The sequence below is a fragment of the Asterias rubens genome, chromosome 3, assembly GCF_902459465.1.
Source record: "Asterias rubens chromosome 3, eAstRub1.3, whole genome shotgun sequence".
Taxonomy (NCBI): domain Eukaryota; kingdom Metazoa; phylum Echinodermata; class Asteroidea; order Forcipulatida; family Asteriidae; genus Asterias; species Asterias rubens.
The window spans coordinates 5,057,330-5,084,467 of NC_047064.1; the positions used below are offsets into that span (position 1 = coordinate 5,057,330).

Below are 27,138 nucleotides of genomic sequence, written 5' to 3' on the forward strand. Positions count from 1 at the left end.
ATAGTAGATACTCGAACTGGGCGATAGACTTCACCGACTTTATTTTACAAACCTGTTCTTATATACACTTCGGGATCAATCAACTTAAACACTATTACGTCATGCATGTTCATCATCATCATGGTGAGGTCTGTGCGCGTACAGCCCACAGGCGTTGATCAGTGGCTACAATTTGTTTGTTTTGTTGATTGTTCGTTTCCATTGTTCGGCATGTTGAGTGGCTCGTTGAAGTTGCTTTATTCAAATACCAACTATCCTCGGTTCATCAGAGAGTTGCCGTTGGTATGTGGACATATCAAGTGCTCCACCTCTACGATAGGGTTCTATGCATCTAAAGCCAGCCTCAGGTCTACCTTGCGTCAACAAAAAAACAGCCGGCGACTGACTTTTCAGGATCACACTGCGCCTGAGCTAAAACTTTTCAGTCGGCGATTATTTACGACCTGAGTGTAGCTGCGATGATTTTTCAGACAATCTGAAACGGTCCCGGCTCGGAAACAATTAACAGTCGCAAGAGTAAAACAATTTCAACTTGAATGACATGATCCCGACGGTCGGGAACCAATCGCAGGCGCAGTTGTTGTGCCCTGAGCATATTTTATCTGCTCGTTGCCTACGGTTTGTTGCAGGCGCAAGAAGTCATAGGTCGACCTGAGGCCGGCTTTAGGTCATACTCAAACAAGACCATGTTTGTCCTATGAGAGTAATGGGTACAACAATGACTCTACTGTGAACCTAAACTGTATTCATGTCTTTGTAGAAAAACAAAAACAATCACACACAAACAAGTTGTTTGTCAAAATACAAAAATTTAAAAAGGCGCAACAAGAAAAAGATTTTAAATGTGAAATACCCCAAACATAAAGCTAACAGCATATCTTTATTTTGGTTGTCATGGATACTCCAGTTTAAAGACGGAGCTTGCCAATGAGCGACGCCGGTTTGAGAACCAGATGAACGGCGGCGCCGACTCGCCCGACAGCGGGATCAACAAAGACAAAGAGCAACTCATCCACGAGGAGATTGAATCGCTGGCGGAGGACGGTAACTTAGACGTCGCCTACAAATCAGTCAAAATGACAAATCAGTGAGTACTCAGGTCTCCTTTTTCTATTAGCTGTTAAATCACACAATAAGCCATTTCGAGGTATGGTGGACACTAAACTATAACTCTGTTAGGTTTGGGTTAAGTTTGTCTGTATACACCCAAACCCAAACGTGCAGTTATAGTGTCAACCACATCTCAAAAAGGCTTATTGATGTCAAAGTTTCTAACAACATTGTAAGCACAAACAGTCAGTAGAATTGGGAGCTGATAACACTACACCCATACTGTATGAACAATCTAACAACTACCTTGATTTAGGAGTAACTCCCACATGAATTTAATTGGCACTGGCAAATAATCCTCCTGAAAGAGATTTAGGCCTCGTTTGAATTGGCAGCTACGGCTATGGCTGGATAATCAAGTCATCAAGTGTTGAAGTATAGGATATCCTTAGCAACACCCGTAGCCGCCACATTGGATATGGCCTCACATGATTGTACCCACTTGTAGTCGTGCCTCTCTAAGAGAACTCTGAATAGTTGCTTTTGCAGCAAGTTAACATGTGGGCCATAATCGTGTGGTTGCCATCATTGTCTGGTTCCCTGTATACTAGGTGACAATAGTAGTTCCCTTGCCTATATTGCAAACAGGGACCAGGCTAAATACCCTTCCATCCAGAGTTTGAATCCAGAGTTTCGTTTTTGGTGTCATAGACAAAGCTTCAACAATTTGTTTTCCTGATTTTCCGTCCAATTCTAATTGAAGAAAACAAATTTCCCTCTCAGCTAAAAAATTGTGATTTCTTTTTTGTCACAAATTAATTCATTTAGAACTAGACGGAAAAGGTACATGTATAGCCTTTACAAATGTTATGGAAAGGGTTGAAATGGAAATATTTCTTCGGCCAATCTCCCCACAAACCCCCGACCCCTCCAATTCTTTCGCTTGTAGTTATTACTTGCCAATTCTGCCCCCCCCCCCCCTTTTAGGCAACCCCGTTACCCTCTACTAGAAGGTGAATATTTTGGTGTGTTTTTTATACTGGTCCCCCTTCCCAATCCTACATGTAAGTAAACAAAGTATACTGCAGAGATTGGCAAAAACAGAAAATGAATGAGATGGGTCAATGATTTTTTTTTTGCACTGCTGGGTCAGCTTTGGATTGTTGGCATTTGCCTTTAAACTTGTTTGCTTTTGGGGTATGTTGCTTTGGCTGTGTTGTTGTGGTATGCACTACATATAGCTGTTTCCCTTAAACACTTATAGGCATGTAAATATCTGCTGCCCTGCCCTGCTTATAATAGTTTTCTGTTGTTTTTGTGAGACAGTTTTATTCATTTAGGCCTATGTCAAAAAGAGATGTGTAGACCTTTTACACTCATCTATACCATTTTAGTTATCATGCAAAAGTGTCACTTCCACACATGTACATGTAGTGCTGCTGAAATCTTGAGCTTCATCATTTTGTAATGATCAATCACTATTCAACAAATTTGCAACAGATCATTTACTGTCAGACTTGGGGCATTTTATGTTTAGTAGTATGGAATTAGTTTGACTGTACCCGACACAGGGCAGCTTTGAGGCCCCCCCCCCCCGCACATGTCTGAAATTGCGTACCTTCCTCAAAAAGCAGAAAGATTTGCACTTTTGTTTTCCTTTGCACACACACACAAACGCTCAATCATGTCAACCTGGTTGATCAAGGACTTCTCTTCGTTCTCCCGTTGTTTGGTCTGAAAGCGACGTCTTCACTGGGTTTTTTTCACTGATTTTGTACTCGAATCATACCGTGGACACACTCGGTCTTTTAAAATGCTCGGCTCCCTTTGTTTGACCCTTTAGAGAACATAGCGGCCGGAAACTGTTTTTACCAAAATGCCCGTAGCGGCCGAGAATGGCTGCAAAAACTGGCCTACTTTCACTCCACCTAAAAAGGTTTTAAAAAGTTCATTTTCCAATGTTTCCCATGTAAGCATATTATCAATGTTTCTAAAACAATTTTTGTTTTATATATTATTTTTGTCAGGAACTTTTAGAATAAAAAATTGTTTCACAAATCACCTATACAAACCCATGTCTGTGCATATGGTGATGATTATACAGAATTTGGTCTCTAAAGAGTTGAAGACCTCGTTACAAGCAGATAGGCCACTCACGCACACAACACTCAATGCACCTACAATGTACATGGGTTTGTTAGTCACTACTGTACATGTACATGTATGTGCAAGATTCATAAAACACTGGGCTTTTATATAGCGGCAGTCAATGTACAAGAAAGCCAGTTCGTTCATCAGTTACATTTCTTGACCCACCCCAAAAGAAATAACCTTCAAAATATTTCATTGAAGCAAACTTATGGATGAGCATCATTTTACAAACCGAACAAATGTTTAAAGTATCCAAAGCCGTTCAAATCAATTTAGTTTCTAGGGATTTCAAATTTTCTTGAAGGTGGGGATTGTGTGGGTTCGTTGGGGAGGGACGAAGAAGGTAGAGAAGCCTATGATGGTCAAACAGTATACTGCCTATCAGTTTAACACATGTCAGTAAGGTTCATTCACATGAGACAGTTGTACAGTATGCACCTTCTAAATCTAAGTGAAGAGTTGATGCTTCTTAGAATCGGTAGTTACATTTCATTATTAGATAGACTGACTTATGACATCAAAAACACAGCTCAGTTTCACATTTATGAAGCTACATTTTAGTCTACTCCAAGAACTGAGACGCTCTGCAAACACTTGGTGACAGCAAGCTTGAAGGAATTCTTATTGTTGCTTAGTTGTTAGCGCTGCCAACTCTCCTCATGTAAATACTGCAGGAAACTCCTGAACATTAACCAATCTTTCTAAGTTCTGATTAGCAGGATTTGAAGCTTTTCAATGTAGGAGTATAATGATGTGATTTTTTTGCACTAGCACCATGTGGAATCTTTTTTTGAGTAATGTGGAATCTTTTTTTGAGTAATGCTGGTTCTGATTGAACCGTTGGTTGACCGCTCAATGTTTCGATCAGTATGCTTTGATTGTCTTCAGGCATTCTCCTAAATACGATCAGACCAAACTGATCAAATTGTTGAGTTGTCAACCACCGTACCTTTTCAGAACCAGCACTACTCACAAGAGATTTTCCCTTGGTGATACCACAAACCTCACCTTATTATGTTCTGATGCACATTTTTGACATCTTTTTGAATATGGAAACGTTTCCTTATCATGTTGATTGTAATTCAAAATTTCTCCCTGATTGGTGTGCAAAATCTCCCAATTGCAAGATGCAAATATTAACAGCTCTTTAGATGCAATGCTTCTTCCGAGCTTCTTGGGTAAAATCTCACTGTGGAGTGCTGCATGGTGCCATCATGCTGTTGTAGTCAGGCTCACATTCACAGTCTGCTTTAACAATAGTGATTACTGATGCTTGTTAGAGCAAAAAGGGGACCATACTAGTTTGCTTTTTAACATTGGGTTCGTTTTGGTGCACTGGTTGTTTTTTACCACCATTCGACAACCCTTCAATTGCAAACCCATCAAAAGCCCTTAAAACACGTTCAGGTCGTTGAATCTTTAAAATTAGTCATTGAATTATCAAATTTGTCAGTCCACTAAATACAATCAGATAATGTACTTATCGTGTGTATCATTAACATTAATGAAATACTATTTATATGCACATTTTAACACTGTGTATAACTTAAACATGTATACTATTAATTCCCCAATAAATTATTTAAACAACTTTTAAAAATTCACAGATAATCGGAAGATGAATGTGGTATTTTAATAATCCCTAAACACTACTTAGAATTCTCCTTGTCAATATATTGGGTGCGTTCGATTAGCTTCCCCGGGTCAACCCGGTCTGCCCTCGGTACGTTCGAATAGCTTTGATGTCATTCCAGGGGCTCACCCAGGTCAGCCCCAAGTGCCCTGCTTGTGGAGTGGGGTCACTTGGGGGCTGGCCCCAGGTGCATGACGTCACCACAAGAGGGTGAGTGGTCGTTCGATTAGCTCTTGTCAGGGGCTCACCCGAATGAGCACCGCGGGGTCGACACAGGGAAGCTAATGCACCCATGAACAGATGACTGAACCCTGATGTTACACCATTAATGCCAACCAGCCATAAGCTTTTACAAGTTTCCCCACCCCTTCCCCCTCACCAAGGTCTGAAATTATCCTTATCCCCCTGAGTACTTTTGTTGTTATTTTTCCCCTTTTATGTATTCCCCTATGTATTTTGTGGTGCGATTGGTTACATATTTTTCCTACCCCCCCCTTCCCCAATGCTCTTAGTCTGTTTGCGGCCCTCTCAGCCAGCCAGACTAGTTTGCGCGACACTGTCTCAAAGTACGGCAGTTTGGCCGGAAATCACAATGACCTTCTGGTGGGCAAAATGTGAGTAACACCTTCCCCCATATCCCCCTCCCCTTTGTCTGCTGGTGTGTGTGTTTTTCTCTTCATCTCACTCTCTGTCTCTCTTTCCTCTGTTTGCCGTTTATAGTCCACTCTTGTCTTTCTTGTTGCATTTTTAGTCTTAGGGAGCGCCTCAAATCTCTGAAATACTTTGAAGGTTCTTTTGCAGCCGTCGATTTCACCAAACTCGTCCTAACTAAGGATTTAATCTTAAGACTTGGGACGGGTTCAGTTCCGTATCCAAGTACGTAGGACGCATTGGACCCATCCTAAATGAGGATGGGTTACTCGTCCTAACTCGAGTTAGGATAATCCCAGCGTTTCGTGAAATCGGCTGCAGGACTCTTACTTATTCCTCAGTCATGACTATAATGTTTTCTGAACAGAAACTGTTCAAGAAATTAGGGCCTCGGAATAGAAACTGTTCTTAAAATAGGGGTCTCTGACTTGAGAAACTTCCACATGCACTCAAGGGCTTCCTTTGAGTAGCTGCATTGCCATCTTCTTTGGAAAGATGTTTTTCTAAGCAAGTGTAGTTTTTTCTGAGAACAATGGACTTGCCTCGCATGTCTTCTGCCATCCAGCATTCTCAAAAGGTCTTGCAGTGGATTTACAAGACGTTTGCTCTTTGCCAACCACCGGTAGGCAAAACCAGCCGTTGGCAAAATGAAATGTTCAACATAAATTTATTTATAAAAAAGCTGTGATGTTGCAAAAGAAGTACATCCTGCACATCCCACAGTGTTAAATTAGCCATCTTTATGGGCAAATCAATATTTTTTTGATAGCACAACTATTTTGTTATGCGTAAATACATGCATGATTTTTATCAAATACCTGGTACGATTGGTTGGTGAACCACTTGGCTGCGTAGATAAATTTGATAGTTTGACGCTGTCCAATACGAAAACCCAAGATGCCTTTAAAGACGGCGACAACCGGAACCAAACCCTATCTGTCTAAACCGAGTATTGAGGCGCTCTCTTGGAAAATGGCGGATATCCGACATTTAGACATTGTGTCCTTTCTGTTGCATGTACAGACTGCTTGAATCATGTAGGATAAAGAAGGAAAAGAAGAAGAAGAAAAAGAACATTTTAGAATTCATATTCTGCATCTTGAAAGTAGATATTGCATAATTCACTGAGTGACATACCGAACTCACACAGCGGGCATTGGTGGCTTTATTGGTAATGCCATAGTGGGCTCAGTTTGAGTTTAACCCGTCTGGTACCTATCCTTCTCAACTGTCTAATCAATTCACAAAAAATCTCAGGTGTTAGGAATGATTTCTAACATGGTGGATCAAAATTGCTTCTTAACAAAAATCTTTGAACCATACCTTTTCATTCATTATGTCGGGTGGGTGAACAATGCACGATTGCCTCTGCCATTCAGCACAACATACATGTAACTAATTAATTGCACTAATATTTGCATCTTGTTTGACATTGAGGTGAAGTGCTTCCTATACACACATCCAAGGTTTCATTATAATAAATCCACATTAATGCAGAATTAATAACATAAACTGTATCATTCTATAATAATCCGCACTTATTCAGTTATGCTAATCCAGATCAAGTTAATCTCATCTCCCTTCGGCTGTTACCCCCTCTTCCATTTTAGTCCCATGCTGAAACAAATCCAACCCAGTGAGCTTCCCTAATCCTTAGTTAATCCAATCCCAATTAATCTCATCCCTATTTATCCCACCTGATATTAACTCTGAGCTGATAACTTTGGATATCAATTTTGGATATCAATTTTGAAGATTAACTTGAGCATGAGGGGTAGAAGATTAAAGGAACACGTTGCCTCGGATCAGACGAGTTGGTCTATAAAAAGCGTCTGTAACCGTTTGTTATAAAATGCATATGGTTGGAAAGATGTTGTTAAAGTACAGAATACAATGATCCACACAAGTTTGCCTCGAAATTGCGCGGTTTTTCTTTTACTGTGCAAACTAACACGGTCGGCCATTTATGGGAGTAAAAAATTTGACTCCCATAAATGGCCGACCGTGTTAGTTGACGAGGTAAAAGGAAAACCACTCAATTTCGAGTGATACATGTACTTGTGTGGATCATTATATTCTACTTTTAAAATATCTTTCTAACCATATGCATTTTATAACAAACGGTTACAAACGCTTTTCAAAGACCAACTCGACCGATCCAAGGCAACGTGTTCCTTTAAGCTCTTAATTTTACAGTACTCGTTTTTTCCACAAAGTAGTCTTAGAATTCTTTTTTTTTCCATGATCAGACTTGTAGTATGGCATGCAAGGGAACGTGTTTCATTTTGCTCTGCTATACAGGGGAAATCGTTCAATGCATGCCCTTTTTTTTCACTATTTGGGTAGCGGTCTCTCATCCTACAATATACAGCCTCATTACTTACTTTCAGAAAGTAAACTAGGTCCTTCAAAGAAATACTTTGCATGTCATTAGCATGTCATTTGCATCGGAGGGAGACTGGTCCCTCTGCCTTGCTTAATAGGCTTACATGTAACACATGATCACTGGTATCCTGGGGTAGTTAGGTCATGAATATTCAGGTAGTTGGTTTACTGGTTGACCATACAGTTTGCATGACTTTATGCGACACAGAAAGGAATAAAGAGGCAACACTTTTCATGCATTTTTTACCATTATTGTACTTGTACTTAAATATTTAAATTTTATATTTAAAAACATTTTCAAGATTTTGGGGCAGCATGAGGCAGAGGAGCATGAGGCAGGGGAGCATGCAGAGCCGTTGAATTTTTCTCGGTGAATCTGTTTTAAAATTCTAGAATTTGTCTTTGAAAGGGTTTAGGAGCTTCAAGATTGATTTTTTTTTTCCAAATCAAATGGTGCAGGACACATTTGGTTCTTTAATTATGATTAAACACGACAGCATGCAATATTCTATATTTCATTTTTTTTAAAACGACTTTTGGAAACACTGACTAGAGCAGGACTTAAGCCTGTGACCACCGGTTTAACATGAAGGCACGCTACCAACTGAGCTATCTAGCCTTAACGTTGGCAGTCACCCTATTTTGTTAATATTATCTTTGTTTGGGTGTGCAAAATCTCCTCTGTGCATTGTGAAAGGGTGTAATTATGAAAACTAAAGGACAATTTAAGAAAACAGGAGATGTTTTATGTACTTGGTTTAAAAAAAAAAAAAAAAAGTATCAATCATCTGTATTTGTGTCAATGCTTAAAACCTGTAGGTTATATGTGTTGGTAAGTGGCATTCTGCGTCTTCCAAAATGGTTTTTTACTTTTATTTGAAAACAAATAATCTGAAAACAAATGATGGTTTTTGTTTAAAAACAATAACAAAAACAATAAATGGAAAAATAAAAATCAACATACAGTACTTGTGATTATTTTGTATTTCTTAAGAAAACAACCTAGAAGTATTTTTGAAAAAAATGTTGTACATTTTCTTCAACTTCTTTTAAAACCAACCTCCATTTTTAAAACTGCTTGTTTGTTGGAAATGACCGTGCCAAATGTAAAAATTATACGTTATTATACTAAGACATTGTCAAGAACCTTGTCTGTTCCACTCTTCCTGCCCGTATACATTTCTCCTTGTCGGTAGTCTTCAATTAACACACTGTCAGTTTTGATCTAGTCTAGTTCAATATCAACTTTACAAGATATCAACGAAATAGGGAGACAGCTCAGTTCAATCCGGAGGTCGTTGGTTCAAATCCTGCTATGGTCATTTTGTCCTTGTTCAATCCAGAATCACTTAAAACTTTACCCAGCCAGTTTCCCTTTTGGTTTATTATTTGATATCAATATAAAAATGACAGAGGTTTGAATATTGAGAAGGAACCTGTTAAAGGCTGTGGACACTATTGGTAATTAGTCAAAATAATTTTTTTTTACAAGTAATGGAGAGCTGTTGATAGTATAAAACATTGTGAGAAATGGCTCCCTCTGAAGTAACGTAGTTTTCGAGAAAGAAGTAATTTTCCACGAATTTGATTTCAAGACCTCAGGTTTAGAACTTGAGGTCTCGAAATCAACCATCTGAAAGCACACAACTTCCAGGGAGAAGGGTGTTTTTTCTTTCATTTTTATCTCGCAACTTCGACGACCAATTGAGCTCAAATTTTCACAGATTTGTTATTTAATGCATATGTTGAGATACACCAATTGTGAAGACTCGTCTTTGACAATTACCAATAGTGTCCAGTGTCTTTAAAGCTAAATAAAAAAGTGTAAGCCCGGTCTGATTTACTACATGTTAGATTTTCATGTAAATTGATTAAGAGAACCATTTCTCTAGAACCTGGGCTCGATTTTCACAAAGCGCTAAGATTTCTTCTGAAGATGCGGTGTCAGTATTACCATGGTTACGGTTGTATTGTGATGTCACACTTTGCTTAGCAATTAAGACTACATGTAGTACACACTCTATGATCAGTTTGGATTAAACATTGACTAACTGAGCAATATTCAGAATACATAGACAAACTTATGAATATTCATATTTTATTGACTACTTATGAATATTCAGATTATTTCTTGAATAATTATTTGTATTATATTTTCTAACTCATAAACATTCATATACAACTTTTTTTTACCAACTGAATCATTCAACTCACTCCTTATAATTAACTGGTGGTAGGAAGCTTTGCATATTGGCATTAATATTGTAGAGTTAACAACCTTTAACAAATGGTGCCATCGCAAACTAATTGTCCATACAAGTGGCCAACTCACTATATGAACCGTCTCATCAATATGTATGATAGACTAATTCATTAAGCCCTGCCCACTATTTGAACTGCATTTTCAAGTGAGATTCAAGTGCATTCTATGAAAAATAAATTTACCTTGAATATTTTGGGAATGTAATGGTTTGAGGAAAATGCATGTCAAACAATTTTCTGTTCTCAACGGACATTTTTCTTGTAACTCTCTGAACTTTGCTTTTCCATAAAATGACTGAAGTCAGAAACAACTTTCTGGTCATAAATCTCCGAAACAAGTACCTAAAAAAGGGATCTTTGGGATAAAAATGTCAACACCAACCTGTGAAGGGTGAAACTACCAGTAAAGGGAAAGATTTCGTCCAGAAATGTTTGCAGAGCAAAATAATTTTATACCGAACTCGTATGACTTTTGCACACCAACTGCTGATTATTTAGTAGCAAATGATGATGATTTTTGAGTAGCAACTGTTACATTTCGGGTGGCATTTTGCTTTGCATACAAAAACAAGGGAAATTGTTTGCTGAGGTATTACTAAATGTTACTTACCTAATGGGAGACTATTGAACGCTAGGTGGCAGCAGACTTACCAGGTAAATCCATGGTTCTTGGCAATGTGCGCATGCTCAGAACACATAAACAGTAGACCTTTTCGCAAAAACCTGTTGCGCAAGCGCTAACTGTGGAATGAAGTGCATGCTGATCTAGCTAGGGATCAAACTTGATCGCTAACTAAACCATCATGCACCTCATTCCATGCCTATCGTGCGCATACCGAGTATTTGCGATAAGGTCTGTGGAAATTTACCTGGTAAGTCTGCTGCCACCTAGCGTTCCAAAGTATCCCATTGGTCATGTAGTTTTGTTTTTGTTGTTTGTAACTTATAACTGGCTAATACTTTAACTAGCTAACTGATCACAAGATGGTTATCAAATTGGGTCAGGCGTGTGCTCATCACAAGGTCGTTAATCTGTGTCACTGGGTGACAAAGCATGTGAGGAGACTGACAGAACTAGGACTAATTTTACCAACATCCAGTTTCGATCCCTAATTACTTTGCTGTGTATGCCTGCTTGTGTATGCAGGGGGGAAACTGGGGGAGGGGGGACGTTTAGTGACACATTTTAGTATGGTAACATCAACTGAGTGTGTCCTTCATGGTTCTATTTTGATATGCCTCAATTGCACTCTCACTACTTCAGATTGTGTTCATTGGTTTTGTTGCACTGCACTGCTGGCACCTCATGAACATGTGTAAATAGTTAGATCATTTTGGTTTGATTTGGAGGGTGGTGGGCGAGGATACAGTATTTTCTGAACAATTTCTTTTTGGCTGTATGTTCAGGCTATCTTGATATCAATATTAAACAAAAGCAGAAAACCACTGCACTGATAGTCTTCAAATGTCAATCTTGACTTTTATAATTGATCATGATGTCAAAAGTTCATTGAGAAATTATTTCATCTGCAGCAATTTTTGGGGTCAAAATGAAATGTTGATTGAATTTGCATCCGCTGCTGAAGATGTCAAACTGTTTCAAGTCGTCTTTTTTTTTAGACGAATCTGAACAATTTTTTTACGTGTGTTCACTGTTCGCTAAAAATCAATAAATAAATTGAGTGCGACACAAATTAGTTCCTGTGCATTTCTCAAAAATTCAGAAAGTATACTGTTGGCATTTTGAGGTGTGTTGCCAAAATTGGAAAAAACTTTGAGATTGGTTAAAAATTTGGGCCATGAACCATTTGCGTGTCCATTTCGGTTCTTAGAGGTTGGTATAAAACATTATCTATAAAGTAGTGGTTACGAAAAAATGTTCATTGCATGTTTGCCTCTGATGCATGCCAACTGTCTCGAGCCAGCCAGCATTTTGTTCAAAGCACGACTTCTTTTTATGTCGGCAGGCTGGTGTGTTGATGTTTTTTTGTCTTCTCTTTACTCTCTTCATAAAACAGAATCTTAGAGAAGGAGGTCCAGGCACTGAAGAAGAATCATGAGGTAGAAACGAAGGAACTGAAGGAGACAATAGAACAACTGAAGATGGACAACGACCGGCAGCAGGAGATTATCGGACAGGTTTGTCTTAGTTACACAATAAAATTGTTTGCGTCAAGATCATTTTCCAGTTTAAGCAGACCTAAGAAGTTTGTAAATTAATTGGGGAAAAAATGTGCATGACTTTTGGTAGTTTTTGCAGTTGAGTAAACTCCTTTTAGCCCTGGTGTGTTTCCAAGATAGCCATTGTGGGTGGCATGGTTGGCTTGTGCGTAAAGCGCTCACCTCCCACCAAGGTGACCCTGGTTCGATACCCGGCCAGGGCCCAAATGTGAGTTGAGCTGTGCATTGGTTCTCTGCTGTGCCACGAGGGTTTTCCAGACCATCCAGTTTTTCCTTCCTCGAGAAAATTCACACACATGTTTAAGATCCCACTCTCTTAAAAAGTCAGGGATTATATCCCCCTTAATTCCCCATAGGTTTTACTCACATGGATCTCTGGCTATGTACATGTTTGGATTGGAACAGGTGCTGTAGGTTTGTACCCCACCAGGGCCCAGTTTCGCGGCACTGCTTACCTAGGAATTCTGCCCACTTGGCACTATGTGAAGCGTGCGATTCCACGGGCTGTAAGCGCAGAACTCTGCGATAAGAAGTACCGTGAAGTTTGGGCCAAGTATTGAAGTTCCTGGTTTGATTTACTCAGTTCCAAGGGCCTGGGCCCAATTTCATAAAAAGCCTGTAAGCGCAAAAACTCGCTCAGCACAAAATAGTATTGCTTTTAGCAGAATCATGTTACCAGCCCATATTACATTAAGTTTGCATTGTTGTGGCTGGTGCTCGATTCAATTTTTGCTTAGCAAAGAATTTTGTCATGCAGTATTTTCTGCTTAACAGTTTTATGATTGGGCCCTGAACCAAAGGCCCTGGAATGGGCTGACATATACACATGCTCATTGGAACATTTCCCCCTGACCTTATAACCCCCGGTCACCTCTTCCTGTTTACGAAAGATTTGACCTCTATTAATGATATTATAGTTCTATGGTGTACCCATTTGAAATGATGGTCATGCTTTGCCGGGTACTAAAACTAGGGCCCGATCCCAACATAATTAGTTTACCTGGATATTTTTACGAAGAAATATAATCCATTGTAAGACAAATTGTCAGCATTACAATAGTGATTTGTATTGTGACATCACACTTTACCAAGCAACAAGGATTGATTTGCAGTTTTAGCTCATTGTGGAACGGCCCCCAGTGATGTGACATCTCTGTTTTTAACCGGTAATCCGTTTTTGTTGCCTTTTACTTATTATAATAATAATAATAAACTACAGCATTTATAAGGCGCACTTTACTAAAAAGGAGAAACATTCAAAGGCGCCGGTCAAGTTTTGTCAAGATGTTGGAAAGCAAGCAAGAATAAGTGTGTTTTGAGTTTCTGCTGGAAGAGAGTGATGTTGTGTATTTGTCTGAGGTAATCCGGAAGTGAGTTCCAGAGTCTTGGTGCTATGTTGGAGTAAGCCCTGTCCCCATTCACTGCTCTCTCTCTCTCTCTACTCCTGCTAATTTTTATTTTTAATTTTTTTAATTTTCCCCAGAGCTTGAAGATGACACCAGAGGCCAGGATTAACCAAACGGTGCAACATGAAATCTCAAGACTCACTAATGAAAACCTGGTAAATAGTGTGGACGCTGTTTTAATTTTCGAGACTGTTTTGGAAACACGTTTCCCGAAAACAATGGATTTACTTGGTGTGCCTACTGCCCGTCTAGTGTCCCCTAAAGTCTCCCATTCTGTTTAAAAACTATTTTACCTTTCGGTTTCATCCATGTGTCTAAATTCCATCTCATTTCTATTGTCTGCAGGTTTTTTTTTTTTTATATATACTTAATATAATGCAATAGTTCACTCAGTGTTTTTGAAACAAAACATTAACCTTTTTCCCAACAACATTTTTCACAGGTTTAAATATTTTTCCTCAAACTAGTTCTTTTTGGATGACTAGACTCTTTAAAAAATAAGAAAACAAAAAATGAAAGCACTGGAAACTACTGGTAATTACTCAAAATAATTGTTAGCATAAAAAACTTACTTAGAAATGAGCAATGGAGAGCTGTTGGTAGTATAAAACAATATGAGAAACGGCTCTCTTTGAGGTAAGGGTAGTTTTTGACAAAGAAGTAATTTCTCACCAAAATATGCTGAGGTCTAGAATTCAAGCATCTGAAAGCACACAACTTGTGCGACAAGGGTGTTTTTTCTTTCATTATTCTCTTGCAACTCCTACGACTAATTGAGTTGAAATTTTCAGTTTATTATTTTGTGCGATTGTGAGATGCACCAAGTGAGAATACTGGGTCTTTGTCAATTTGACAATTACCGAAGTTGTAGTGCCTTTAAGACTTGAAGTTGTAGTGCCTTTAAGACTTGAAGTTGTAGTGCCTTTAAGACTTGAAGTTGTAGTGCCTTTAAGACTTGAAGTTGTAGTGCCTTTAAGACTTGAAGTTGTAGTGCCTTTAAGACTTGAAGTTGTAGTGCCTTTAAGACTTGAAGTTGTAGTGCCTTTAAGACTTGAAGTTGTAGTGCCTTTAAGACTTGAAGTTGTAGTGCCTTTAAGACTTGAAGTTGTAGTGCCTTTAAGACTTGAAGTAAAGTACATGTAAGAGAAGTACATGTAGGCCATTTCCAGGAGAGCAATTTTCTATCTTCACCTTAAGCTGCCAAATAAGGCATTGAGGCGACCCTGGTCCGTTTCCACCTGGGCTTGATTCCAGGTCTGGTGAGTGTGAGTCAGCTTCATGTACTCATTCCTAGACTTCAAAACTGTTCCTAAATCGGATGCAAACCACAACTTAGACTGACTGACCAGAAATTATGATTTGTTTATCGTTCATCAGACTCAAGAAAAAAAATATGTTGGAATTTTTGTTTAAACATAAGTTGAAGTTATATAGGAAGTGTGGACCTGAGAACACAGGAGGTTCACATAATGTAGGACTTGAAACACTATGTGGACTTACACACGTCCACATAGTGGTTTTAAGAGTGTTGAAGAGTAGGATTTCCTTATGTGTACAGAACAAAGGAATGTCCACAGAGTGTTGAAGAGTAGGATTTCCTTATGTGTACAGAACAAAGGAATGTCCACAGAGTGTTGAAGAGTAGGATTTCCTTATGTGTACAGAACAAAGGAATGTCCACAGAGTGACTGCAGCACTGAGCTGGGTGAGCTTACAGTAGTTGCCCATGAAGGTCTTTTAGCTTTACAAAACAGAAGCTGTTAAAATTAGAAACACCGTCTCTTTTTTCCCCTTCAGTTTCATTGGAAATCAAATTTTATTGTTATTGAAGACGGGGGAGAAACAATTTCTTTCAATTTGTAATCCAGAGCAGTTGTGAGCTCATGTTTCTTCGAGGTACATGAGTATGTTCATTTGTCATCATCTTGTAGAGCTTCTTACATTAGGATAGATTATCATCAGCAAAAAACAACTTTGAAATCTACTGTCTGGAGCCTCTGTTGGGGGGACACAGTTGTTCGGTGTCCTGGTTGGTCTCCATAATATGATCGCACTTAGTTTTTAGCTGTGATACGTTTTGATGAGTATCAAGTCTACATGAAGATTGGAAAACTGGAAAAACAGAGTCACTTGCCACAGCACCTGCTAGTTGTTTGAAGTTTGTAGGTCACCGATTAAGAGTTCATTCTTATGTCAAGATGCTGTATTTGAGTATTTAAAATGAGGATGTACTTGACTATGAGTAGTCTGTTGTGAGTATCGAGTGTTGAACTTCTGAGTATGCACTATAAGTGAGTATGAATTTGAAAGTTTCATGAATTTTATGAATTGCGCAAACCAAGAAACTGATTCAGTAACTAGACGGCAATACTTGTTCTAGTCATTTTGAAATCAGCAGTTAGCTTGGTAGGATTCGAACTTACAACCTTGTGATTGCAATATTTTTCTGTTGTTTCCTTTCATTATTTTAGGATCTTTTGGAGCAGAATGAGTATCTTGAGAAGCAAGTGAAGAAGTTGAAGAAACAATTGAAGGTTGCGTACAGGAGAGTCACAAGCACATTAGAATCTTCAGGTACTAATAACTCATTTTATCAACTAAATTATCAAATGCTTTATACTCAGCAAAAGGCCTTGGTGCATGTTGTCTTGCACACATGAGATTAGTGGCCAGTCTATGTGAGTTAAAGGCAGTAGACACTATTGGTAAATACTCAAAATAATTATTAGCATAAAACCTCACTTGGTAACGAGTAATGGGGAGAGGTTGATAGTATAAAACATTGTGAGAAACAGCTCCCTCTAAAGTGACGTAGTTTTCGAGAAAGAAGTAATTTTCCACAAATTTGATTTCGAGACATCAGAATTAGATTTTGAGGCCTTGAAATCAAGCATCTGAAAACACACAACTGCGTGTGATAAGGGTGTTTTTTCTTTCATGATTATCTCGCAACTTCGATGACCAATTGAGCTCAAATTTTCACAGGTTTGTTATTTTATGCATATGTTGAGATACACCAAGTGAGAAGACTGGTCTTTGACAATTACCAATAGTGTCCAGTGTCTTTAAGCCAATGCATTGGATGCATACTGGGTAAGTGACGGGTTGGGAAGCCATTGAAGCTATTTACATGTATATGGATCCCAGGGATCTACCATCGAGGGTTGATAACCAATTGCCAAGCAGCTGTGATCAGAATAGAATGTTTGATTGGGTGAAGGCATTGACCAATCAAAAGTTTAGATTTCAACTTCTCACCAATGGGATTGCCTTTTACTGAGAGGGTCTTTTCAAAGGTAAAAAGGTTAAAGGAACACGTTGCCTTGGATCGGTCGAGTTGGTGTATAAAAAGCGTTTGTAACCGTTTGTTATAAAATGCATATGATTGGAAAGATGTTTTAAAAGTAGAATAGAATGATCCACACAAATTTGCCTCGAAATTCCGAGGTTTTCCTTTTACTTTGCGAACTCCCATAATTTGACTCCCATAAATGACCGACCGTGTTAGTCGACGAGGTAAAAGGAAAACTGCAATTTCGAGGCATGTTTGTGTGGATCATTGTATTCACAACATCTGTCTAACCATATGCATTATAAACAAACGGTTACAAACGCTTTTCAACGACCAACTGGACCAATCCTAGGCAACGTGTTTCTTTAAGCATCACTTTTGTCACAGCTTTTGTTAGGAGAACACACAGCTAACAGTTGTATGGCTTCTAACTGGTACCCATCATTAAAGATATTGACAACAATAGGGTGACCAACAACGTATGGATAGAGAGGTCAGTTGGTTGAGCACCAGCACGTTAATCTGAAGTTCGTAGGTTCAAATCTAGCTCCAGTCAATTTTTCTTTGTTAAACCCTAAATATTTTGAAGTGATGTAAAGCCTCGTCTTTGAAAGTCAAGATTTTAATGTCGCCAGAAAAAATCTCTTCTCATGTCCACTTTCTTTTTGTTCCTCTTAATTGACCACAGCCACCCCGACATCTTTAAGTGACACACCCGCCGCATCTCACCTCTCGGCGCCGGCTAACATCGGAGACACAACTCACATAGCACCGGCTAACGTCAAGATGAAGGAACGAGAGATCTTAGGCATGCTGGAATACAGACAGGAAGATGATACTAAGATTATCAAGTCAGTTATCATTGGTGAGTGTGGGAACTAGAGTTACTAGATTATTAATGAGTATCAGCATTAGAGAAGAAGCTAAAAAGAGTGGATTATGGCGAGAAGTTGATTTTCATTTGTTTATTCATATTGGAATATTCTTTTCTTTTTTTCGTTATTTTTTATTTTATTTTTATTTTCATTTTTGTTTTCTCTTCTCAAATTGTTTTAAAAAAATGATTTATTCCTTATTGTTATTTTTATTTTATTTTATTTATTTATTACATTTTTTTTTTCTCTATTTTTTTATTTTATTTAATTTGTATTTGTTATTTATTGATTAATTACCTAATTAATGTATTTGTTTATTTTGGTATTTAATTGTTATTTATTTATTTATTTATTCAATTTGTTGTGGTGTTTTTTTTGTGTTGGGGGTGGTGGGGGGGGGGGGAAGACCCAAGGGTGAACCCTGTTGATGTATTTTAAGGAGTTAGTTTTTGTACACTGGACAGATGGCGCATTATGTATAAACCCTTATAAACACATATTATAGGAAAGCTTAACTAACCAAAGGATTACTGCAGACTTGTACATCTTCAAGAACTATGGTTGTCCTATGGTTAATCTTTAAAATTTATCCCTCTCCGATGGACAGACTTCCAACCGAAGAATGCCGTGTCCTTTTTGCCGGGCTTACCGGCGTACGTCATCTTCATGTGTATACGACATGCTGATGATATCAACGATGATCGGAAAGTCAAAGCTCTACTTACTGGTGTCATCAATGGAATCAAGAAGACGGTTAAGGTAAGAGGGGAAGAACAATCAATAATGGATGGTGTAAAATAAATAATTAACAGAAGTTGCCGTTGCTAACAGCCTATGATGTAAATACAAATATTTTGAATGACTTCACTTTCGACCCGAGCATGGTCTTTTTCTAAGGCTAAGTAAGTACCCAGCACAAACATAGAGAGAAACAGAACGCAGTCAGAAAAAAAAAACATGTAGAAGTAGACGGGGCATTGAGGGTTGGATAGAGGGAAGGGACTACTTGACATGTGATAACGATTCATTTCTGTTACTCCTTTCAACTTTTATTGGATAAAGTTCATCATTGGACATCATGGAAAGTTTAACCTTTCATTTTTGTGCCCTAAAGTTGTTCTTTTTTCTATTGCCCATTGTTTTCATTCACATAAGTTCTAATAAGTGTATATTTTAAACTAGAACTTTTTTATAATTTCTTTGTTTTAAACAGAAACATTTTGAGGACTTTGAGTATGTATCATTCTGGCTGACTAACACCATCAGGCTGATGCACACACTAAAACAGTACAGTGGAGAAGAAGTAAGTCGTCCGTAAAACAATAAAACATACCTCCTTCCATTGCATCATTTTATACAACCCTTGCATATGGCGTCACACTCTCAAAAATGCCATCCCTGATGCCAATAGGAGGCTGATTGTTGGATGATAGCTGGTCTTTGTGTGAAAAAAATGCACGTGTGATCACAGCGAACCTGGTAGCGTTTTGTGTCATGCAAGAGGGGGGGGATTGATTTCTATAGTCCCCTTTGCACAAAGGAGAACGTCGAACAATGGGCATTATTCCCATAATTTTTGGAGTCAAATCTTTTGTGTATGATTTGTGAATGATTTCAACTCCATAAATGGCGAACAGGATACGTGCCGTGTGAGTGCGGTGTGCATTGTGCAAGGGGCTCATACCTTTTCTCTACAAAATCACTATTGGGAGCACACTCGGTACCGGAAAATATTTTTTGGTCAAGCCATCTTGACATTTAACAGGCATGAAAGTCTGCCTATTCTATTCTGATTCCCATTTTTGTTTGCCCTCAGAATATCAAGGAAATTGTTATGAAATAGCCTAAAAAGCTGATCAAAAACCTACACCATGTTTACATCAGCTTTTTTTCTCAAACATTTTCCTATTTATTCCCTAGGCCAAAGTAATATTTGGTTTGCAGTAACACCATATGTGTATCTACTTGCCAGGTAGAGTTTGTTCTTAGAGAACTGTCTTTCTTTATTCTACAACCGTGGAGTAGATTTATCGGATGTTCAAAATATCATACGTGCTTAACCATTTCTCCCTTTCTACCTCTATTTACTTCTCAGAACTTTTCAAGTCAGAACACGATTCGACAGAACGATCACTGTTTACGTAACTTTGACCTGTCTGAGTACAGGCAGGTCATGAACGACCTGGGAGTCCATATCTATCAGATGCTGGTGCACATTATCGAGAATAAACTACAACCAATGATAGGTGAGTTAAAGGGTTTGGGTGCTTTTTGTAGATCAATTTTTGTTGGCCATGACATGAATCCCTATCCTCATTGTGAATGAAGACTTATGTACACATGTAATATAATTTACCTGTAGAAGTTTCAGCTTCATTAGTCGTCAAGTTTTTGAGAACAAAAGTGAAAATCACAGAGCAATGTTTTCGGAGAGTTGCGTAAATCTGTTAGACATGCTAAAATATTTGTCATCTCACTGAGACGAAAATGATTTACGGTAAATTGTTTTACTCGATTCTCAAAAACTACCACACCTCAGTTTAAACTGAGTAAGTTTAATGTAAATCTGTGGGTCAAATCGTCCACAAAACGAACCTAGCATCGGTAACTACATTTCTTCAAAGTTGAAATTTCCTTAAAGGGTAATATGGAACTATTCTTAGTGAAGTTTGTGGACTGCTTTAAACGTGGTTGTAGGAAGACAATTGTTTATACGATGTTGCTGTTTTGTTGTATTCATGTGTTCAATAATTTTGTACATTTTGTTTTTCTCATTATTTGACAATCTTGAAAATCAATTTTATACACCGTACAAACAGGACCAGCAGTACTTCAGAGTTCCAGTACGTAACGCAATTCACTTTCTTAAAACTTACTCTCGGGAATAAAAGACAAAATCTATCCCCTACCCTTTCCTCTGCCAAAGCAATTTGATTGGCAGTAGAGCAGCCAATTGGGAGCTGGGTGCTGAGTAGTCTTGATGTTCAGCAGTTCCAATGCTACCAGGGGAGTGCGCAGTGATAATTAGATGCTGAAGTTTTAGAAAAGCGACTTACAGCAAGACTAGTCATTTTGTAAGCTGGTTGCCAATATTTGTGTGGTACAAGTGAACAATTTTAGCATTGATTCCACACAAAATTCCAATAGTTCTAAAGGCAATGCAGGAGGCATTGTTAAAGATACATTGCCCCATGCACCTACGTCACATGCAGCTGGGAGACCAGTGGTTACCACCAGTTGAAATAAGAAACGAATAAATTGCAAAGTAAGATTTATAAACAGCATGGAAATACAACGTCTAAAATGCATAGAAACGTACCAACAGTGTAAAAATGGCGCAACCAAGTTATTATGACGTCATTTGAATTGGGTCAACAGAACCCTTTCACTGACATCAAACGCGCCTTTTTTTCTTTCATGGTTTGCCATTTTCAGAAAAGCCCTTGCACAGTAATACAATGTACCAACTCCGAAAATGGTGCTTCAAAGATTTAATGAGACTCTGACGTCAGGTGAACCGGGTCAATTGGTGGTGGGGCGGAAGAGTCAGCTTGTAATTGGAAATAGCAAAGTTCTTTGCCAAAATGCTTTCAAAATTACCCCAAACTGGGTATGTGTGGGAAATATTCACACCCTAAATCCCACTGGATACTGGGTACTAGGTACTGGTAAGATGGTGATAGCCCCTCCCTGACCCCACCCTCTCCGACCCTCACAAGGCAATCAATTTATTCCTGCTCTTTTACCCACAGCTGTCCTTCCCTGGTTTCTGAATTGAAGATATTTTATGATCAGGGTTCTCTTTTCCAGTTTCCAGTAAATTGAAGAAGTCTTTCCCCCCCCCCTTGCATGTTCCTTTTTATGATCTTGCTAAGTTCTTGCTGCAGAGCTGATTTAATTCCCTAGTTCAGCTTGAAATGTTGGGAGGAAGGCCCCCAAAGGAATAATGAAATTTCAAACTGTCCATTTTTGTCCCCTTATATTATGTTAAGAGACATTACACAAGATCTCTCTTAGGCACACAAATTTACAGTAACATTTAGTCAATTTAAATATGCAAAAATTATTAGTTTATTTATTTATTTCAAAGAAATTGCTATGTGCTTTAATTTGTTCGCACGGTAGCTAGATCTGCTAGACTTCTTCCTTCAGATCTAAGCGCCATCATTAGCATATTGATTAGGCCTGTTTCTTTTTAGGAGTTTTTTCACAATTTGTCCAGGCTTTTGTTTTTGTAAGAAAATACATGGACTAGCCACTAATGGAATGAAAGATTGTTCATTGTGCCAAAAACCACAAGATTGCCATGTGTGGTGATTCATTGACAGGGTTTGACAATCCTCATAAATGTCTACTGGAAACTTTATGTTAAACGACAACAAACCTTTTTGTTTTTTGTGTGCAGTCCCTGCAATGTTGGAAAGTGACAGTGCGGGTTTGTCAACGAAGCCATCTGGATTGAGGGGTCGGAGTGCTAGTATGTCAAGCGACTACGATGGAGTCAAAATATCAATAGAATCACTCATTAAGCAGGTAAGTTCAACAGACATGATAATCTTCCTACTTTAGTTTGATTTCTGCGTTTTGGGGGGCCCTTGGAAAAATCAGAATTTTTTTTTTTTTTTTGCAGAAGAAGTTTCCATTTGTTGTTCTCTTTTTATCATTTAAATTAATTTCGTGTTTTCTTCGTTCATATAAATATCTGTGTTTTATACATGTATAATATTGTCTGAATTTTAGGGGAATGTAATTAATTAAGAGAGGTTTGCAGAAACACCATGTGACTATCTATCTCCGTTGAGTATTTTGGAATATAATTGATGTCTGAAATTTTAATTGTTTTGATGATAATTTCACTGTGTTTTTTTTTTTCATTGTTGCAACTTGTATTAAAACCAGTGGTTTCCGCTGGATGGACCATTGAAGGTTGAAATAGGGAATGTGGAGTTTTTTTTTGTATAATTTTATAAAAATGTTGTCAGAATTCTAAGGAATGTAATTAATCTCTGAAATTCTAATTGTTCTTATATAATTTCACTGTAATTTGTGTGTTTACTTTTGTTGTATATGTACATGTAGTTGTTTTGAAACCCAGTTGTTTCCGCTGGATGGACTATCATGGGTTGAAATAAGGAATGTATTTTATTAAAGGTACTATTGTGAAAGATGTAAAATATTTGTTTTTCTGTAATAAGCATTTACATAGTTATCTCGTTCTTTCTTGAAACTGTTACAACATTTTTGACTTCAGCTTTACTTCTTTTTCTCCTGTATTTTTTAGCTCACCACATTCCTGACCGTAATGAATATTCATGGAACTGACCCAGAGGTCGTGAGACAGGTCATCAAGCAGGTGAGCAAATTCATCTCTAGAATCATTCAGTCACATTTTGACGATCAGCAAACCTCACATGATTATACTCCCCCCCCCCCCCCCCCCCACATGCAAAGTTTCAAAGTTATTGGTTTTGAAAATTGATTTCTTCCTTGAAATGAACCTCGCACATTCAGTTTAGATTGCAGTGTTGTTGTCTTGAGTCAATGACTTGGAATTGACGCTGGACTCAAATTGCCATTTTTATCTGACTTGTGACATGCGACTTGAATTGACTTGGAAACCAAATAATTATGTTTGACTTTACTTGGACATTAACTTGTGACTTGGCTTGGTTCATCAGAATTTCTTCTGTTTCTAATTGCTTTTTTTATTTTTATTGTTGTTAACCAGTCCTTTTATCTAGTAACAGCCAGTACTATAAACAACATACTGCTAAGGAAGGACATGTGCCATTGGTCTAAAGGAGTGCAAATCAGGTGGGTCAACTTTGTTATTTTTGTGCAGGCACTCTGATCGTGTTCTTTTTTTCTGGAGAAGTGCGCATTATAAATCCAAATTATTATTATTATTATTATTATTAACGCTTTTTTATAATGGTAGTTTTTAGAATTTTTAGAACTTTTTTGTCTAGGCACTGCGCCTTTTACTTGGAGTTTCTATCATTTCAATATACGACTAAGATCATGGATTCCAGTTTCAGAGTTGTGTGTTTCTCATCCCTGTTTTAGTAAGGCATGAGATATTTTCTTCCACAGTAAAAAAAAAAAAACAGCTTCCTCTGGTCTGGAGCTGTTTAGTATCAAGTTATTGAAGAAGTTAGCATTAATAGCTTCCTGAGCCATCTCTCTGACCATACTTATGGGTTTGTTCAGACAGTGTACTAAGTTAGACCTGAACCGGTTTAACTGTTACGAGCAGTGGGGGTTGTTTGAAAAACAAATTCCCCTTGTGTTCAGACAGCACTGAGTTAAACCCGGTACGGTTTATCTTTGGTTTGAGGTCGTCCAGACATAACTCATGGTTCAACCAGAACTCTGTGTGTCTGAACGGTACTTTGGGACATGAGGACTTCACAACAATGGCCCAAAAGGAGCTGGGCCAGAACATCTTGTTGCTCACCTGGTTTTAAGACCAGGGGGCGGTTTTTTTTTCCATGGAAGAAAAGATGTAACGCCTTATTGCCTGTTATCATTCCTTATATTTTTATTTTTGTTTGCCTGTACATGTAGGTACAACATGAGCGAGTTGGAGGAGTGGTTACGAAGCAGTAAGGTTTACGACAGCAGTATGGAGGACACTCTAGAACCCCTGGTGCAGATTGCTCAACTCTTACAGGTTAAGAAGAGGACAGACGATGATGTCAAGCTGATATGTGATACATGCACAAAGCTCACATCAACACAGGTAAGGCCAGGACAAAAAAAAACTAACTGGGCCCAATTTCATGGCTCTGCTTACTGCTTCTCATCATCATTATTTGCTTACCTAGCAAGCGCCAAATTTCTGCGCTAGTTGTGTAAGCTAAGAATGCCTAGTAACATGGAGTACGCATGCGCACAAGCAAAAATTATTTGCTGACCTGTGAAACACGCTTGCCGTAAATGTGGAATTCCCTGCCTCGTGCTTCTTTTTTGTGTCACGTTTTCCATTGTTGTCTTTTTTTCTAAGCGCTCAGCCTGTACGTACACTGTCATATTTTGTCATCATTTTATATATTTTAGAACTGTTCTTTTGTTTTGCCTTAATGGATTTGCTGTTTCCACCTTTTTAAAACTCGTTTAATTTAATATGTACAATTCAATGCAACGTTGCCTCTGCCAACAAGTTCAAATCTGTTTCTACTGTTCATTTTTACAATGAAAGTAATTTACTTTGATTTAGCAGTAAATGTTATCTGTGTTTTGGAGCCTGTAATGTACTTTGAATATAAGCCTGAATATCGATTTTTTTTTTTTTAAGTTGTATCAGCACATATTTTTATTATTGCATTTTTAATATCTTTATATTATAAGAACCATGTAGGTCTAAGTAGGGTTTGAACTGGTAATCATATGATGTTTGCAGTAGCACCGTTTATGATAACTGCCATTTATTCATGACTGATAATCAATTTGATTTCATATCCATAAAAAATCATGAATTATTATCAAATTTATAGCATTTTTAATATGTTCATGTTATTAGATCGATGTATTTATGTTATTAGAGCGATGTATTTATGTTATTAGATCGATGTATTTATGTTATTAGATCGATGAAGGCTTAGTTTGTTTATAAGATAATTGCCATATATTCATGAATGATAATAACTTTGATTTTATAATCGTAAAAATCATGAATTATAATCAAACCAATTGCATGTTTAATATCTTCATGTTATAAGACAATGTAGGTTTAGCTAAATATGATAGTTGCCATTTATTCACGAATGATAAAAACCTTGATTTCATATTCATAAAAATCATGAATTATAATCAAATTAATCTTGGTGTTTTTCGAAAAATAAATGTCAGTCCAGTAAGTTTTTTTGAATTTTTACCATAGGTCCTTTTGGTTGATAAGCAGTTTGCAACAGCTAATTCTATTTTCTTATTTATCCGAAAACCCAGGTGGTTAAGATTCTGAATCTCTACACGCCCGACGAGTACGAGAAGAAAACTGAGGTAATGTTTATCCGTAAGGTCCAGGCCAAGCTAAGCGGCAGGATGGACCCCAAGAAGGAAGCGCAGCTTCTCATCGACACCAAGTACACGTTCCCCGTTACCTTCCCATACAACCCCTCGTCGGTTCTCCTGAACGAGATCACGATACCAGATTCTTTCAAGTTGGAATGCGTCAAGAGAGTATGATGTGTTTTTTTTTAATCCCATGTTGATACGACTGTGAAATTTGTATTCTTCCCTGGGGAGTGATGATCCTTCTAAATGATGTTAAACTGTTTGTGTTACCCTGGTCAACCACTAGTCGTTTTAACCCTGGTTAGCCATTAGTCGTTTAAGCCCTGGTTAACAAGTTAGTAGTTTTAAATCGTGGTTAGCCGTTACACCCCCTTGCTGGCTATTAATGGGTTTCTGCCCTTATTATTTAAACCAGTGCTAAACATGGTTCACTATAAAGTAGTATTACAAACTGGCTCTGTAGGAAGTGTATATCCTGGTTGACCTTAAGGAAGTGATTACCGTAGTTTAACCTACAGGAAGTGGTGACCCTTGGGGACACTGGTCACCCTGATTAACCTATAGGTAGTGCTGACCCTAGTTGACCTTTAGAAAGTGATTACTGTAGTTTGACCAACAGGAAATGGTGACCCTTAGGAACAGTGATCACCCTGATTGACCTGTAGGTAGTACTGACCCTGGTATGACCTTCAGGAAGTGATTACCGTAGTTTGACCTGTAGGCAACAGTGACCACTATCTGACATGGTGACTCTGATTGACCTTTAGGATCTGCTGAATCTTAAAGATAGTGTAGACTCTGTTTGACCTTTGACCTATTCATGAAGTTACGACCATGATTAAAACTTCCCAGAAAGCTTTTTTGAAACGGTCTGTCTATACCCTGTTAATGATCAAAACATTGGAAAGTTTTGTGAAAGCCATTGGTCTTCCTTAAGAGTGGGGCACGCCCAAAGAGAAATGTTTATCAAAACATGGCAGCAGGGAGAGTTGAAGCATAGATTAAATATAATTCATAATAAGGTAGTGCCCCCCCCCCCCCCCCTCACAAACACCCGAAAAAAATTGTTTATTTAACAAATGAAAATGATAAAAATAAAAAAAAATAGGAATATTTTTTGTTAAAGTATGGCTGTAGCACCTTAAGAAAAACTTAATGTTTCCTTCCGTCGTAATTTTGTCTTGTCTGATGTTGCATGTGCAGCAAAAAAGGTCAAAGTTGACAGCAATAGGATGC

At 38.0% G+C, this 27,138-nt stretch overlaps 1 protein-coding gene across 4 annotated transcripts in view; it reads left to right on the forward strand.

Moving 5' to 3' along the window:
• The window catches only part of LOC117288294 (unconventional myosin-Va-like), a 106,881-nt gene extending 79,743 nt beyond the window's left edge, over positions 1 to 27,138 (forward strand). For 3 of the 4 annotated variants that reach the window (XM_033769093.1, XM_033769091.1, XM_033769092.1), the window contains 14 exons: positions 908 to 1,087; positions 5,347 to 5,448; positions 12,151 to 12,271; positions 13,797 to 13,874; positions 16,191 to 16,293; positions 17,700 to 17,876; positions 18,494 to 18,645; positions 19,100 to 19,189; positions 19,982 to 20,132; positions 22,292 to 22,419; positions 23,168 to 23,239; positions 23,615 to 23,700; positions 24,454 to 24,628; positions 25,834 to 27,138. In XM_033769093.1, coding sequence (XP_033624984.1) covers positions 908 to 1,087; positions 5,347 to 5,448; positions 12,151 to 12,271; positions 13,797 to 13,874; positions 16,191 to 16,293; positions 17,700 to 17,876; positions 18,494 to 18,645; positions 19,100 to 19,189; positions 19,982 to 20,132; positions 22,292 to 22,419; positions 23,168 to 23,239; positions 23,615 to 23,700; positions 24,454 to 24,628; positions 25,834 to 26,073 — 1,855 coding nt within the window. In that variant the 3' untranslated portion in view covers positions 26,074 to 27,138. The remainder of the gene's footprint in view (positions 1 to 907; positions 1,088 to 5,346; positions 5,449 to 12,150; positions 12,272 to 13,796; positions 13,875 to 16,190; positions 16,294 to 17,699; positions 17,877 to 18,493; positions 18,646 to 19,099; positions 19,190 to 19,981; positions 20,133 to 22,291; positions 22,420 to 23,167; positions 23,240 to 23,614; positions 23,701 to 24,453; positions 24,629 to 25,833) is intronic. The other variant, XM_033769094.1, reaches the window with a different exon arrangement.